The sequence below is a fragment of the Quercus suber genome, unplaced genomic scaffold (genome assembly GCF_002906115.3).
Source record: "Quercus suber isolate HL8 unplaced genomic scaffold, Cork oak 2.0 scaffold_70, whole genome shotgun sequence".
NCBI lineage: Eukaryota > Viridiplantae > Streptophyta > Magnoliopsida > Fagales > Fagaceae > Quercus > Quercus suber.
The window spans coordinates 1,224,564-1,241,993 of record NW_027069535.1 but is presented as its reverse complement, the minus strand read 5'-3'; the positions used below and the strand labels follow the sequence as shown (position 1 = coordinate 1,241,993).

The 17,430-nt window shown below is 31.9% G+C and overlaps 3 protein-coding genes across 3 annotated transcripts in view; 1 reads left to right on the top strand and 2 right to left on the bottom strand.

The window, feature by feature from the left end:
• LOC112028705 (cationic peroxidase 1) overlaps positions 1–1,861 on the top strand; it is an 18,210-nt gene extending 16,349 nt beyond the window's left edge. Inside the window, exons 2-4 of the mRNA XM_065773200.1 lie at positions 22–50; positions 800–965; positions 1,242–1,861. Coding sequence (XP_065629272.1) covers positions 22–50; positions 800–965; positions 1,242–1,624 — 578 coding nt within the window. The 3' untranslated portion in view covers positions 1,625–1,861. The remainder of the gene's footprint in view (positions 1–21; positions 51–799; positions 966–1,241) is intronic.
• Positions 1,862–5,220: 3,359 nt separating this feature from the next.
• The window catches only part of LOC111996702 (branched-chain amino acid aminotransferase 1, mitochondrial), a 38,286-nt gene continuing 26,076 nt past the window's right edge, over positions 5,221–17,430 (bottom strand). The window contains exons 8-10 of the mRNA XM_024028700.2: positions 6,056–6,151; positions 5,601–5,713; positions 5,221–5,332 (exon numbers count right to left, since the gene is read on the bottom strand). Coding sequence (XP_023884468.2) covers positions 5,236–5,332; positions 5,601–5,713; positions 6,056–6,151 — 306 coding nt within the window. The 3' untranslated portion in view covers positions 5,221–5,235. The remainder of the gene's footprint in view (positions 5,333–5,600; positions 5,714–6,055; positions 6,152–17,430) is intronic.
• Positions 6,728–8,317, bottom strand: LOC111996741 (branched-chain-amino-acid aminotransferase 2, chloroplastic-like). The gene is made up of 5 exons (XM_065773189.1): positions 8,312–8,317; positions 7,301–7,477; positions 7,052–7,183; positions 6,829–6,887; positions 6,728–6,743 (listed from the first exon to the last, which is right to left on the bottom strand). The coding sequence occupies exons 1-5, from the start codon at positions 8,315–8,317 to the stop codon at positions 6,728–6,730; spliced, it is 390 nt and encodes a 129-aa protein (XP_065629261.1).

Genomic DNA, 17,430 nt, shown 5'->3' with positions numbered 1-17,430 from the left:
GTCTGGTGCTGTGATATTTAGCCGTTGCAGCTCGTGATTCTGTTGTTAAGGTAAGCTATCATCAAATTCTCTTACTACTATCACATATTTTCATTCAAAAATGAGAAAAACTATCATTAGTAAAAACTGGTATATCATAGTTAAGATATAGCAATCAGAGATTTAAGATTGATTATTCATTTTAATGGACAATTTGGATGGAGGGGAAGGAAGGAGGAGTAGAGTTGAGTTGACCGAAAATAATTTATGGCCAACTCTACTATAAATTCCCTCCATCCAAACTGGCCATAACTGTCTCATTATAAATTCCGTTCTATTGTCTTTTAGTTTGGACCGCACAGTTTTTGTTTTTGAGGTACCCTAGCAGAGATATGGATATTAATATCTATAAATAATATATGTATATATACATATAGCAAAAGATATTTATTATGGAACAGATACTATAAATTCAAATTTATCGTGTTTATAAATAAAAAAAAGTTTAAAAAATTAAATAAAAAAAAAAAAGATTGGCAAGCATAAATTCAAATTTATCGTGTTGATAAATAAAAAAAAGTTAAATTAAAAAAAAGAAAAAAAAAAAAAGAAAGATTGGCAAGCAGCTTTACATTTAAAAAAAAAGAAAAATAAAAAAAGAAAAATAAAATTGTAATTCTTCGTATTAAAAATTGTGAGTAAAGAAATTTTTAATATTGTTAATGATTAGGCCATATTGGTCTATGATATATATTTTTGCCCCTTAATTATTTACCTTTCTTATTGTTATAATTTCTTTTGTTGTGTATGATTACTTCAGTTGGGCGGCACTACATGGTCCGTTCAATTAGGCAGAAGGGATGCAACCACAGCCAGTTTTGATGATGCCCAAAGTAACCTCCCTTCCCCCTCCTTAGATCTTAGCGGTCTTATATCTGCATTCAGCAAAAAGGGTTTTACTGCTCCAGAAATGGTGACTCTCTCAGGTAACAACAAATTTAAACACACAAATTTTTTTCACAATTGTTGATACGATCTGTTATAATTGGTCCATAATAAAAATGTTGTTGGTAGTCAGTCAATCCATCCATGTAAAAGTAATATTGTTGTGTTTTTGACGTTGTCCCTTAGTTAAAACATAAAACATAACTTTTTATCCCACCTCTCTCATTACAATTGCTTTTTTGGGTGTATGAATTTTCACCAAATTATAACAAATGTACTCTTTTTTTTAACTTCTCTTTTGTGTTTTTTCTTTGTAGGAGGGCACACCATAGGTCAAGTAAAATGCAGTATAATTCGGCCTCGTATCTATAATGAGACTAATATAGATTCAAACTTTGCGGCATCAATAAAGAAAAACTGCCCGAGTACAGGCGGAGATACTAATTTATCTCCTCTTGACCAAACTGCTGGAGTTTTTGATAACACTTATTTCAAGGATTTAGTGAACAAAAAGGGCCTTATGCACTCAGATCAACAGCTCTTCAATGGTGGCTCCACAGATTCCCAAGTGAACACCTATAGCCAAAACTCAGCAAAGTTCTTCTCTGATTTTGGGAGTGCCATGATAAAAATGGGAAACCTCAGTCCACTTACTGGCTCAAAAGGAGAGATCAGAACCAATTGCAGGAAGACTAATTGATATTAAGAAACTTTTTTTATTTATATTACTTTTAGTTATTACACATGGTTAAAAAATACATGGGACCGATTATGATTAGTCTCTATACCTAACCGCACAATTTTGGTTGGGATTAAGGATTAACTGTTATTGGTTGTTCTATACATGTGTCTAAAACTAAGTCCACTTGTAACTTTATAAAAGTATAAAGTTACCCAAAAAAGAATTAATAAAGTGGATTGCTCAATATTTGTCTTCTATATATGTTGTTTTTTTTTTTTTATTGCTGTTTTTTTTTTTCTTACAAGTGAATTTTGACTCGAAGAGAATGGGAAATGAAAATTATGGTTCAAATTAAATTTAAATTGAATCAATTCATGATTCAAATTAACTTTTACAAATCAAAAGTTATATTCAATCTTAATTACATAACATTTTGTATATTTTGGATCTATAAAATAAAATATATAAACTAAAAAATGGAGAGGATCCTTTCCCAAAAAATATGTTGGTCAACAAGTAATGACACATGCATTATCTCTATTTAAAATAAAAGTTACATAAGTTCACTTGAGTCTGAGAGCTTTTTTTTTTTTTTTTTTTGCTTAGAGAATAAGTGTTTGTTTGGTTAGCTTATTTTTGCCATTATTCATAGGTCTCATTACACTTTTTAGTACTATTCATGGGTCTCACTGTACTATTTCAACTAACATTTATCTTTATCTATAATACTTTTAGCAAAAAGTTTTCAGTTTCAACAAAATAAGCGGATCCGAAACAGACCCTGAGAGTAATAATTATACTAATGACCATGCAATTGACTCATCTAGTAGAGAAGATGAGGGTTGAAAATTCAAAATTATAACATCTACGTGCAATTTAACTGAGCCTATCTGATGCAAAAAAAAATTTTTTTTCAGGTTATATATTAGGATTTTTAGTGATGGCTAATTCCATGATAAATTTATTTTTAATCTTTTAAACATTTGCAATTGTACTTGTGTGGTGTAAAAGCATTTGCACTGGCACTTGGATACGGCAAATGTAAGCTCTAATTTAGAATTCAGCCCAAATGCAGCCCATAGTTAGACTGGTAAACATGGGATGTGCCAAATTCTTTTGGCATGGTGCTACAGTGCCATTGCAAATATAGGATGGCACTATAGCAACTTTTCTATATCATAAATTATTATTTTAATGGTACTATAGCTATTTTTAAAAAATATATGATGGTATTATAGCAATATTATATTATTTTAATGTATAAATATATTATTTTAAAGAGTAGAATAAGAAAATAAAAGTTTTGATGTTAAATATATTGTAAAATAGTATGAGATAATTGATAAAATAATTTTTTAAAATGATAAAATAAAATAGTCTAAAAATACCGGATGTGAATGTCCTAAAAGGTTGAAAGCTAAAAAAATTATTGTTGAAGGTGTTGGAATCTAGTTTTTAGTGGACCAAATTTGCTTGATCAATCGACTGAATTGACAGTTTGGACAGTTTCAGTAGACATTTTCGCAACTTTCAGTCTACCTAACCTATAAAGGAAAATCATTGACCCGGGCTTTCATAGCATTTCTGTAATCAACCAAACCTAGAAACCTACACCAATTTTAATTTTAAACTACAATACGACTTTAATGATTTAGAGAGGAAGACGACCACACTAACTAATAAAAACCTAGAGAAAGCCTTCTAGTTCTTCCTTGCTTTCTCTCTCATTGATACACCTTAGAGAGCTTTATACTTCAAAACACATAGATGACCATACTGTTGTTGGAGTTGTTGTTAGAAATCAAAAGAGATGATATCAAATCTTCAAGAAGCCTTAAAGTGATTGAGACATCGGTTTTTTTTTCAATATATCAACATGTGGCAACAAGTAACATTGAAGGCACAACGCATTATCTACACTTTCTAGTAGAAAAGGAGAAATTAGGTACTAAGCCTAACTATATGTATGGGAAGTCATGTGAGTATTGCATGTACTATAATAACCTTCAATAGTGGACTTATTGAGTTCAAATTGGGTTTTACCCCAAAATGTTTTTACCATTTGAATTTTCATTCCGTGAATATATGCTTGTCACTACATGCATGTGTTTATATATGGTTAGTGTGCTTTTCTATTTATCCATATTAATAATGTGATTTAATATTGGTAGGGGTCTAAATGTATTTTTCATTATATATCATCAAAAAAGATGGTGGAAAATCCATTACCAAAACTAATAGATTTAGAAATTTACAAAGGACATGCCCCTTCTATAATGTACATTTTTAGACCCCAGCAAACACAACAGATTAACCTAATTAATTAGTCAAGTTGATTACTTAATCCAATTTCAGATCTAGGTTAACACAAACACATCATATTATTGTAAAGTGCGGAAAATAAAGAACACAACAATATGATAATCCAGGAAACCAAACCGGTAAAAACTTAAGGAGGATTTAACCTAACTATCCTCAATGTAAACCTGAATCTACTATGAAAGAATTGAAATTTACACAATAGCGACTTAGACCACTAACATTCTACTGCTACCTCGAGTAGAAAACTTACTACCACAACCTCATGATAGCTCCGAGTTCACGGACTACTTCTTTCTTAAATTCCCAACAAGTACAAGCACTCCCGCTTGAGTATCTTTAAGCTCTTTATTGCAGCAACTGAATAATCATCAAGTTCTTGAATCGAATTTTCCTTCTTGATAATCCTAAGTATGTGTGAAGACAAAAACCTCTAGATCTCACAAAAGATTCACACACACAGCAAAAGGCACTTTGAAAACGTGACTAAGGTTTTCCTTTTTATACTTAGGGCAAAACATAAACCCTACACATCATATGGGCTTAGGACTAAGTTGGAAAATTTTGTAAAAAAACATTCTGCCCGAGTTTCGATCGGTCAAGTCTAATTCTCGATCGATTGAGCCAGGTAGAATCAGACTATAACTTCTGTAGCAACTCGATTCCAACTTTACATAAAATGCATACACTTTGAGCAAGTCTAAACAAGACTTAAAACCTGTTTTGATCATGGTTTGCCAATAATATAAATTAGAGTTCTAATACATCAGTTCCTAAGTACTTAGAACCTAACATATAGGTATTATTAAATGATGAGTATAAATATCTTGGTTTAATTTCAAGTAATTAGTTACGTAGTTGGATTCAACATTGTTGGCTTCAACTTTTGGGTTCATAGGTGCTCCTCTTAACAAATTGGCATTGGAGGAATGGTTCAACTTTTGCTTGAATGAGCATTTGGTGATTGCTGCATTTGGTGCAACTCTTGCATACATGACACACATGATAGAGACTCACATGTGGGTATATTTGATGCATTTGCAAAGGCTCACATGCGAGGGGGAGTTAAGGTTAATGCGATAGAGGAGCACATATGGCAGGGAGATTTGTTGCCAAAATACTTTTTGCTCCTTAATTTGTCATGGAACGAGTCAATGCTAAACACCAAAAATATTCAATTTTGGATATATACATTGTGATTTATGAAATTGGTTTATTTTTACAAATTTTTGTCCAAAGAGCAACAATTTTGACAATATTTTGGTATGATAATGTGGTGAATAAAGAGCTCACTATTCTATCTCTACTATCTAGCCCATCTTATCCTCAATCAAACCTGTTTTTATTCCTACAAGGGTTGAGGATAGTTCCTGGGACACAGTCTGAGCACCCATTTTAAATTTAATCCTGTATATAAATAAGTTCCATAAGTTAGATATTGGCAGTATTAATATAAATTCTGCAACAGAGGGATGCACCCTGAAGGTACTCATATGTTTTCAAAAGGCTCTTTCTTATTCTATCACACTATGGTGTGTTTGTGAATAGATTTTTCTTTTAACTTTTTAGCTTATTTCTTTATTAAAGGTTTTTCAGAACTTCAATTTTTTCTAGTTATAACTATACTTTAACCATCTTTCAGCAAATAAACAATAACCCATATACTGTTAATTACCTTTTTCCTTCATATGTAATGCTACCTACAAAAGCAACACCAATAGCAGTTCCTGTGCAGAAAACTTCATCGGCATCAATCAATTCATCAATAGGAATAACACGTTCCTCGACCTGGCATCAAATTACAAACGATATTAGAATAATGGTTAAATAATTAAACTAACCATTTCCTAACAATTTAAACATTTGAAACAAGTAGTAATTAATTATTTTTAGAAGAAAATAGAATGAATTCCATGACAAAGACTCTACAGAGTAAAGAGTTCACATCTTGGCAACAAAGAGAAACATCTAAAATAGAAACAGCAAGTTCCTAGTCATTCATAAGTCTCCCATGTCCAATGGGAAGAGTGGCCTTAATTTTTTAATGAAGCCCTTCTCAGTTGGTATTACTTCAAAAATTAATTAAGAAAATCAGGTTCAAGCTGTCATTTAGTGGTACATGAATATCACCTGGTAACCATGATCACGAGCAATCTCAACGATGCTTCTTCGGGTGACTCCTGGAAGAATGGTCCCATTTACTGCAGGAGTTGAAATAGCATTGCCCTAGAAAATTGGAAAATGCATGCATGAGGTTTAGAGTGTACCTATTATAAGAATACAAAGGGAGATAATATAATTTAGGACCGTAAAATTTCAATGGAGTAAATGTGAACAAGTATTAAATACAGGTTGCTTAAACTTAATGGGGGAAATTGAATGGTTCAGTTTATGATGCCTAAGTGATAACTGATAAGTTGTCATCAACATCTTATTTGTATCAATATGGTTTATTTTATAGCTTTTCTTATCCAATCTCAAGCTTCATTACTTGCCTACTGTTTTCATTTATCTCCATATACTAACGATAATTTCACAAATCAATTTGTTTCTCAGTAATCAGTAATCCTTGGAAATTATGCCATATATTTTATTTACTTTCAAGGCTTATCCAATGAGTTTTATAGTTTCCCTTTCCTTGAATTCCATCAAGACAAAAACTTGCTAACATATTAGATTGAACTTAAAATATTCTTTAAAAAAAAAAAAAAACCTTCACAATAAAAATGTTACAGGAGGAGACCTCCTCAATATTTTTCCTATTCACTGAGTCATCAGAAAATCCTCTGCTCTTTGCTTTAGTCAATGCTTTGAAACCCTACAATTTCAAACACGATGATGTGTTATACAATAATGCTTAATGCAGCAAAAAATTAAGTTACATGAGAGAATAAATTCCTTACCGGGGAGAGGCACGATCCAAATCTTTCTCAACATACAAGTTCAAGGGTGCAAAACCCTCCTGATTATAAACCAAGTTAACATAAATGATAAATCATTCTACACTTGGGGTAGGATCCAATGGAATAAAAATCATTGTCCCATTTTTAGTATTCAAGACAATCTAGAAGATTTTCGTTTGAAGCAAAAGTAAAGCTTCAAATGGAAAACAGAAAATGCCCTCACCTTGAAATAGTTGCCAACAGGGGAAACATATACTAGGAAAGCGTATTCAGGTGCTGCACCCAAACCCAATATTTGACCACTTCCCATGAGCAGAGGCCTAATGTACAGAGACCCTTTTCCTGGAGGAGGAACCTGATCGTCATAATCATCCACATATATTATATTAAAAAGATAGTATAAATTTATAGAAATAATCAACTCATAAAGAATTAATGGTTCACCATTTTCTTCAAGATAGACAAGGATTACCCAACGCTTGTTGGCTAGGACAGTCTGCCTCACAGCATCTACAAATTGATCAATGGAGGGTGATGGCATGCACATTCTCTCTGCTCCAAATTTCATGCGAATGGCATTCTGCTCTGGACGGAAGAGAATAACCCGCCCATCTTCTTTCCTATGTACTTTTGTGCCTTCATACACTGCCTGTTCAAATTTTTGACATGATTATAAGTTTCTTTATAGTCTTCACAATGAAGGATAAAATAGGCTGCATTTTTTAGGGATGGCCTTATTATCTGCATCTTCCCAACCAAGACCCAAAATGAGTTCACTTTATTGGGGATGAACTCATAAGGACACAAACTCAAAGACTCCCCTCCTAGACTAGCAATGCTGCTGGGGTGGAGGAAGGTGTGGGGAGGGAAGCTAATAAAGTTCTGCTTTGGCAACCATTAACATGTATACATCTGCATGGTTACATTGAAGAGGTAAAGATAGGTTTCCACCAATCATCAGTAGTGAAATTTTCTAAGGTCTTATGAAGCTAATGATTTTGATAATCTCATATTCAAATGCTTTAACCTCTTGGTTGGTTTTCAACACAAAAAAGATAAAATTTAAAAGAACTCCCTCCACTCCAAAAATTACTCAGTAATTACCAGAGATGTTACTAAGAGAATCCAATATATAAAAATGGGGCATTTATTTGAACCGATCACATCCACTAACGATGTTAAATGATGCTGGGAAGATGTTATTAAATTAAAACACTAATAATTGACATTTAGCTCACAGAAAAGACCATCGGGTTTTATCTTGTCAAATAATTAGATATTCGCTATTGAAACTCTCTTTCTAGAACCTTGAACCTTAACATATTGTTTGCCTTTAAGAATTAAAGCAAGCGGGTAAATTAAGCCAGAAGCATTTTAAGAAAAGATGATATTATATCATTGCGGAACTGCAGGTCACAAGAACTGCGTTAATTAGTTCACACACTCAAAAAAAAAAAAAAAAGTCTGTAAATGTACTGCTTACAGACATCATTACATGGGGCAAGAAACAGTATGATTTCCACACTTGGGAAGATAAAGCTGAACATAATGATCAAACTTATGTTTTAGTGGGAATGGGGATAGCATTGGGCAAGTGAAATGATGATGCTGGTGACATATAGGACTTCTTAATCTGTAACTCTTGAACCTCAAATCTTGCTTCTCACATATTATCCATATTTTCACTGATCTAATTGCATGTTATATTCCTATTCTGCCATACACATTATGTTTTACTATAAAGAAGAGCGGAAACAAGACTTAGAACCAGCAACGTACCCAGCAGCAGCCAGAAATCCGAGAGGAATCATCACTATCTGGCCCCGTATGCTTGGCCACATAGCGTTTCAAGAGCACTCGCCATACCCAACTACATCAAAATGGTCATCAGGCGTTAAAATAATGGTTAAATGATTAAATTCATCGCGACAATTTGAGCTTTTCTGAAGTATTATAGTGAGAGGAAGTGTTAGTTTTTGGGACAAGTAGTAGTTATCGTGATGAAAGTGAAAGATTAGAAAGGAAGAGAAGGGAAATGGGAGTACCAAGAAACCGAAAGTGATGGCGATGATGACGGTGGAGGCGATGGAAATGGCGGCGAGGTCGAGTTCGCTGAGGTGGCCGGAGAAGGACTGGGTTATGACAGTCATAGAGAACATGGCAAGCCTGCTGAAAATGGAGGGTCCAGCAATTGCCCACAATTTCTTCGACTCTAACCATGTTTGTTTAATCAAACTACTTGCATTTAATTCTTCTTCTTGGTTTTGTTCTGAGATTGATGTTAACTGTCCCGCCCCGAACCAAGCATAAAGATAATCACGTGACAACTACACGCTTATAAAATAAGCACTTTATATAAATGTGTAAGTTCATTTTAGCAACTAAAATTTATGCTCAAAAATTAATTTAAATAAATTCAAAAATATCTCAACAATTTCTTTATTATTAGATCTCTAATAATTTAATAGGAATAAAATCCAATCCCTATGTACATAATGTCAATTGGCTAATAAAATATAAAACTATTATAAGACCATCCAATCTCAAAATCACTAAGCTTCTTTTCATGCTCATAACACAACATCATAACTCCCAAAACTTGATATTCTCACAATTTGAAACTGGAGGGAAAAAAAAAAGGATAAGCTGACAACTAAATAAGTAACCAAAATTCTAATAAGTTTTATCAAGTAATAAATCTGTAAAGTAATAAAATGTAATATGAGTCTTCAAAAGTTATAATATACCATTAGTTTTCATAAATAACTAAAGAAGTTTCATAATCTTAAAATAATAAGTTGCAAATAGATCACATACTTTAATCTGACAAATATATCATAGATGGTTTAGAAAGTAGTCAGTTTTCCATATATCAAAAATATAACTTACAATATGTTCCAAAAAGATACATAAGCAGTTTTAATAACTCAAAATAGTTCAAATACTCAAACATTTCCAAAATCACATATGTAGTTATAAGGACTCAAAATAATTCAAATATTCAAACGTAATTCATATTCTTAATAATCTTATGACTATGGTTATGCTATATTCCCGTGACTAAGCATCAGAGTACCAATGAATAACCCCCATTGGCTGGATATCAGAGTACCAATGCATAACCCCCATTGGTTTGGGTATTAGAATACCAATGAATAACCTCCATTGGTTTGGGTATCAAAATACCAATGAATAACCCCAATTGGTTTAGGTATTAGAGTACCAATAAATAACCCTCATTGACTAGGTATCAAAATAAATTCATAGTCAGATTATTCATAATCATATATATAAAATCATATTCTCTAACAAAACTATATCTTATTCAAATACATACATATATATATATATAATCATAGATTGAATATTCAAATCTATTTGTGATATTTCTATAATTCTTTACTTTAAATCAATATAGCTAAAAAAAAATAATAATAATCTTATAATCAATGCTTATGTATATTTGTGAAAATTCTTCATTCTTTATTTTGAATCAGTATAGCTAAAAACAATGAAATGAAATACATCATATATTCAGCAATAAGATATATTTGTGATAATTCTTTACTTGAAATCAGTATTACAATAGGAATAAATTGTAACAACTGTAAACATTTTTCAGTAGTTAAAATACGCAAAGATAAAACCAATTAAGATAAAGTTACTTACCTCCAAAAGTCATACCAAAAGAAACTTCTCCCTAACACTTCTTCTAAAATCCTTAGATATCACCTAAACAATTTTTCAAATATCATCTACTCAATAATCTAATATTTTTAAATAAAACTTATATAAATACCCAACCAAAAGAAAGACTTCTAAAAATACCCAATAATTTTCCACTATTATTCCATGGTTAAAAAAAATCTGCAGTATTCATAATATATATATATATATATATTTCCTCCACTTTCTGCCACTAATAGCACCTAGGGACAAAGCCTATAGATACACCATATTTATAGCCATATAGGGTCAAAAGTACACCACCTAATCTTCTATACGTGTGCTCATATATATATATATATATATATTTTAATCTCCATTCACCCCTAGTTCTCTTTGAGATGAGGACAAAACTAGGAAAAAAGTACTATATTCTATATCATACAAAATCAAGCCTGCACAGACACCATTACGTTTTGCAATTCGCCAAAACCCCAATTCAGTCAACCTGTGCAAAAAAAAACCTGATCCAAGAGCCTTCTTTTACACTTAACGCAACACTGGGCACAAAGAAAATTAATCAAATTCCTTCTTTGTTTACCTCGCTAATCTCATTGGATATATAAACAGTCTCGCTATTGGCCAAAATACTCACATAAAAATATATTCTAATATTACATAAAGTCTAAATTTGACAAAAGAACAAGATTTCTTAAGCTTTTACCTCAAGAGTGTAGTCAATCTTTCTCTACTTCAGTCCTTTGGGTAATCTCCTCTCTCAAAATATCTCATATACATTAACTTAATAAGCTTATAAATAGTTAGAGTTTCAACCTTATTTTCTAAAAAAACTCTCTTATAATTAAAAATTACAAAATTGGCCCCAGTGGGTTCCAGTTAACTCAACTGATAAAGTCTCTGATGGTTGTATAAGAGATCTGAATTGATTGGTGTTTTGGTTTAATGATAAAAAGCTATTATCAGAAGCGGATGCCATAAGTTGAAACTCTCTAAAAAAAAAAAAAAAAATTGGCCCCACAAAAAATTTACTTAAATACCTCTCCTTTTATATATATATATATATATATATTTTTTTTTTTTCCGGGTATTACATTAACAGAGGTTGTTGTTGTTGTTGTTGTTGTTCTCTCACACGCATGTTAATTCTGGCGACAAAATATTTGGAGCCAAAGTTTAGATTCTAGAACTAGAAGTGCGTAAAGTACTGTTTGTTTTTGTCTATGTTTTCTAAAACGGGAAGTAATTTTGTTTTTGTATCAAACAATTATTTTTCCTATTGTGGGACTGTGAGTTGGACTAGGAAAGTAGGAATCATCAATAACATAAGTGAAGTTGCTTTCTTGGGCTCCGACACATCGAACGGCTATTATCACAAGACATGTGCTGTTTCAAGTTTGAACAAACATCATCCCATAAGGGCTTTAGCCAGGCCAGGGCCGAAACAATCAACGAAACCTTACCTTAAGGCCCATTAAGCTAATACATGGGCCTCCCTGCTTACCCATTTAAACTTTCAATTCCTCAACACCTTAGCATATTTTATTATTACAGCCAAAATGAAGTTCGAGTTTTGAGTAATAATAGTAACAATATATACTAGTTTCACATTCAATTTTTTTTAAAATTATTTTCATACCGTTTTGAAAAAAACAAAAACAAAAAACAAAAATCTTACTACCAAATAGGTCCTAAAACTCTTGATTTTTTTTTTATAACTCTCATGTAGAGGTATTGAAATTCAAATAGAAGAAGTAATTTTTCTATAAAATAAAATAAAAACCCCACATATTATATATATATATATATAAACCCGTTTGTGTTTTTTCATTTAAAATTAATAAATTAAAAAATAGGGGTATTTGAGAGAGTTTTAGAACTTGTGTGCAGATATTTTGTTATGCAAAATGGTGAAACCCAAAGATAGATTATATATTTCAAGGCTATTGATTTAATTTGTATTGATTGGAACATCACTTTTATTGGGATATACTACTTATACCATTTTAATTATGCACTAATTGTAATAGAAGTTGTAAAATTGTTGTGTTATATACTTTTTGGCAAGTTTTTTTTTTTTTTTTTTTTTTTTTATGTATTTATTAATAAGTTTTAGTCTCAGGGAAAGGAAAGTTTGAATTAATAACCAATGTATTATGAGGTATATATGGAGAAATTATTATTTACACCGGGAGGATTGCTGATGATGTCCTCCCTGACCAATGAGATGATGTTATTTATGCAAATGTATGTATGAACTTCCCAATCAGCACAAGAAATAAAAAATAAAAATTACCAAATGATGTCACATTTGCATAAATAACAGTATTTTATTAGTTGGAAGGTTAGGGAGGACCAAGTTAGTAGTCCTCTTAGTGGACCTAATAATTTCTCGTGTATATGGTTCCTGCTAATTAGTGATAATCAAAAGATTGATGTGTCCAATTAAAGTCAAATATTTCCAACAAAGAGTCCAAACATATTGCCATAAAAGAGTCCAATTCAAATTCTAATACTTGCCAAAAATAAATCAGCCAATATCACTCTCGTGATTCTCTCCTCCATAGCACATCCCTTGACTTTAGCTAATTTTTTGTAATAGTAATTTGCTTTAATTGTAATCTCTACAATTTAGGGAAATTTGTTTATAATCTTTTAGTATTACTATAAAATAGTATACACATTACTTTTTTTTTTTTTTTTTGAGGGTGAGTATACACATTACTTGGTGTGGTTTTTCAACCCAACATAAACTTTGTATTCTTTATTCCTTTATGGTATCAGAGCTATATGTCCAACGACATTTAAAAAATAAACACAATTTTTTTTCCAAGTTTTCTCTTTTCTTTGCTTTAGCTAATTTCATGGAATCCACCAATTCTTCAACTGGTGCCGTGGTACCCAATCATTCAGGGTTCATGTCAATTAAACTAGACAGAACCAATTATCCTTTTTGGCTTGATCAGATTGTTCCTATTTTGAAGAGCAAGAGTATGATGGGATTTGTAGATGGTACAAATCAATGTCCTCCAGAATTTAAATGTGACAAAGATGGTAAGGATACCACCGAAATGGATCCATCTTATATTACTTGGCATCAATAGAACCAAACGATCCTTAGTTGGATCAATAATTCTCTCTCCCCACCAGTGCTATCCACAGTGGCTCGTTTCACATCAGCATATGCAACTTGGTCCTCATTGTAATGTATTTGATTAATATACTTCCAACTCATGTCTTAAATTATCTCACTCCATGTACAAAGCTATTTCAAAACTCTCCCACTTATGATAGTCTTCGAGTTTTTGGTTGTGCATGCTTTCCTTATTTGCGACCCTATAAATAAGCTGCAATTTCATTCTAAACGATATGTGTTTTTGGATTGCTCTCTTAATCATGAAGGATATCGATGTCTTGATTCAAGCATTGGTCGTGTCTATTTATCTCGTCAAGTTATTTTTTATGAGTCTTCATTCCTATTTGAAAGGACTATTAACACTATTTTTGCAGAGAAGGGCTCCTTGGAATCTTTGGTACCTACCATAGAAATGATTCAACTACCTCAACTACATACACCACCTTGTTCTAGACCTCCACCCACTTCCCCTCCTATACCTCAAACTCCTCAAATGCCTACCCCACTAGATTTTGTTTCCTTCACACAAAGCTCTCCTCCTCATATTTCTAGCAACCATCTTGTGGGTTCTTCTCCTATGGCTTCTCATCCTAGCCCCACTATACCACCTAATTCATCCCTCACAACTTATACTCCAAATGCATATTCCATTCCAAATCCATTACCACCTAATCCCACATCACAAACTCTCCTAGAAAATTCCTCCTACTCCATGGTCACTAGAAGAAAGGACGGAATTTGCAAGCCCAATCCAAAATATGCAATGAATGTGGTATATGATTCTCATTTGATTGAACCCACCTGTTATAGCCAAGTAGTTAAACATGCAGAATGACATCAAGCTATAATGGTTGAATTTAATGCCTTGCAACAGAATGGCACTTGGTCATTAGTCCCTTCTCGTTTAAATATGAACATATTACCTAATAACTGGGTGTTTAAAATTAAGAAAAAATCTGATGGTATTATTAAGCACTGTAAAGCTCATATTGTAGCAAATGGTTTTCATCAATAATAAGGTCTTGATTATACAGAGACTTTTAGTCTGATTTTAAAACTCTTCACTATTCGCATTGTTCTTGTTTTAGCCATTCATAAAAAATGGCCTATCTAACAATTGAATGTTCAGAATGCATTTCTCCATGGCCTATTATTTGAGGAGGTGTATATGCGTCAGGCTTCTAGGTTCATTGATCCTAATTATCCACACCATGTCTGCAAGCTTCATAAGTCCCTCGATGGTTTAAAACAAGCTCCTCAACAATGGTTTCAGAGATGTGTTTCATGCTTGCACTAAACATTTGGAAGTAGATTACTATTATGTGTGTGATAAGGTTGTTCCCAAGGAGCTTGACGTTAGCTACATTTGTACTGCAAATCAGGCGGTACTTGTTTCACTGAATGGCTTTCTTCTGCCCGCTTCAAATTATTGACAAACAAGCTTATGGTATGCTCTTGTCCCCTTAGCTTGGGGGGTGTGATAATTAGAAGATTGATGTGTCCAATTCAAAGTCAAATATTACCAGCAATGAGTCCAAACATATTGATTTAAAATAGTCCAATTCAAATTCTAATACTTGTCAAACATATATCAGCCAATATCACTCTCATGATTATCTCCCCCCTAGCACATCCCTTGACTTTAGCTTTTCTGTAATTGTAATTTGCTGTAATTATAATCTCTACAATTTAGGGAAGTTTGTCTATAATATTTTAGTATTAATACAAAATAGTATACACCTTACTGGGTGTGGTTTTTCAACTCAACATAAACTTTGTATTTTCTATTCCTTTAATTAGTACTAACCAGAACACTTTCCTTCATCAATATCTTATCTCTAGTACCAGCTCTATATGTGAAGCAACTGATGTGGCCGCCTAAGGCCCCAAGTAGAAAAAAGGTCCCCAAATTTTAACCAATAGGGTTTTTTTTTAATATTATAATAGTATTAATTAAGTCCAAATATTAGCTAATAAATAAAATATTTTTTTTATCAAATGAAAAACAAGAAAAAAAAAAATGTTACGCTCACAACTTCTTTACAACATTTTTAGAATAAATCCTAAATGGTAAATTGTTACAAGGTATTATTGACGACAAAAAAATAATTTTAGTAATGAGTTCAAATTATAACCAATAACAAATTAACACCTATGATTTATTGTGAAAATATTATGAATGTAGCACATCTAAAAAAAAGAGCAATACAAAAAAAAAAAAAAAAAAAATTCGCACCATTTTTCACAAGTTGAGTTAACAAACTTTTACTAGTTTTTATATAAGTTCACCACTAACATCAATTTTTTACTTACTACTATTAATCTGTCACATCAACGGGTGTGAAAAGTTGTTTATAGAATTTCAAAAAAATCTATATGGCATATGTTAATTAGAAGTAATTTTGCATCTAAAACATGATAATATAGTATAAGTAATATTTAATTTTTTTAAATTATATTTAAATATATGAAAGGCCTCAATTTCAGCTTTCGCCTCAATCCACTCTTTGTCATTGTCCATTGTTATTGTCAATGTTTGTCTTACATGCATATGCAATCCTTGAGCCACCGTTCTTCTATTAGTATACTTTAGTCACTGGTGCATTGTCCTCTAGCCACAATAGTCATCTTTTGGCCTGCACCATCATTAATTAATAGTTGTCATTTACTATGATCTTGGGCATTTCAATTCATGTCAAGCTCAACCCATTCTACATATGATTTGGTCATTTATGGCCATTGGTTAATTTATTTCAGGAACTTACAATTCAAACTCATGACATCTTCAAACTTTCATCTTGAATTTGAGAGGGGATATTCGAATATATTAGGATGTTATTATAACCATGTAGACCGTAGGTTTGTAGAATCCTATGAACTACCATGGTTTTTAGGGTTATCATTCTAACTCTATCGTATTTCTATATATACCTTACATTCAATTTATTGTAAGCTACAATTCAAAATAGTTACAATCTAGCTGTTGGGTTTTTTTTCTTAATATGAACGTTGGTCATCAAACCAAAACACTTTTACTCTCTGATTTATGCTTTGTCTCTACATTATTTTATTCTCTTCTTTTTATATTAAAAAATAACTTCATATTACATCAGCCGTTCTTAGAAGTTCAAAGAAGTTTCTTTCTATATCATTTTATTTTCTTCTTTTTGTTTTAACAAAAAACTTAACATTACACCACCCGCTATTAAGGCATCCAAGAAGTCAGGCATATCCTCCAGCCAAATACTTTCATTGTTTATATTTCCCACCAATCTAGCCAATCCGCTTGCAATTCTATTACTGTTTGGCAGTGGATTGGTGATACCCCATTTCCTAAGTAGTCATTAGTCTATTTTTTAATGTTTTTTTTTTTTTTTGAGGAGGCCAAAATGTTTGACAAATCTTGCAGCAGGTCTAGTTGTACTTGTACCGCCCCATCCTATAACCCTCTCTATCTGTGTGGCTGAATGAGAGGGGACCATTTCCTACTAAAATTGAGAAAAATTTTAGAAAAAGAATGAATGAAAAAATAGCACACCACCAACAAATTGATTAAATAGCAATGAAATCATATTATGACATATACACATTTATAAACATATTTTTTTGGCACTTACTATTACTGCACACACATTATTATACATGTACATCATTCATTTCATGGGTTAAAAGTGAATATACTTAAAAAAAGTGAATATTACGTGTGAAATTATAGATATGGCATATATGTGCGGAGTGTACATTATTAACAAATGTGTAAAATTATTTTTTATTTTACTTTT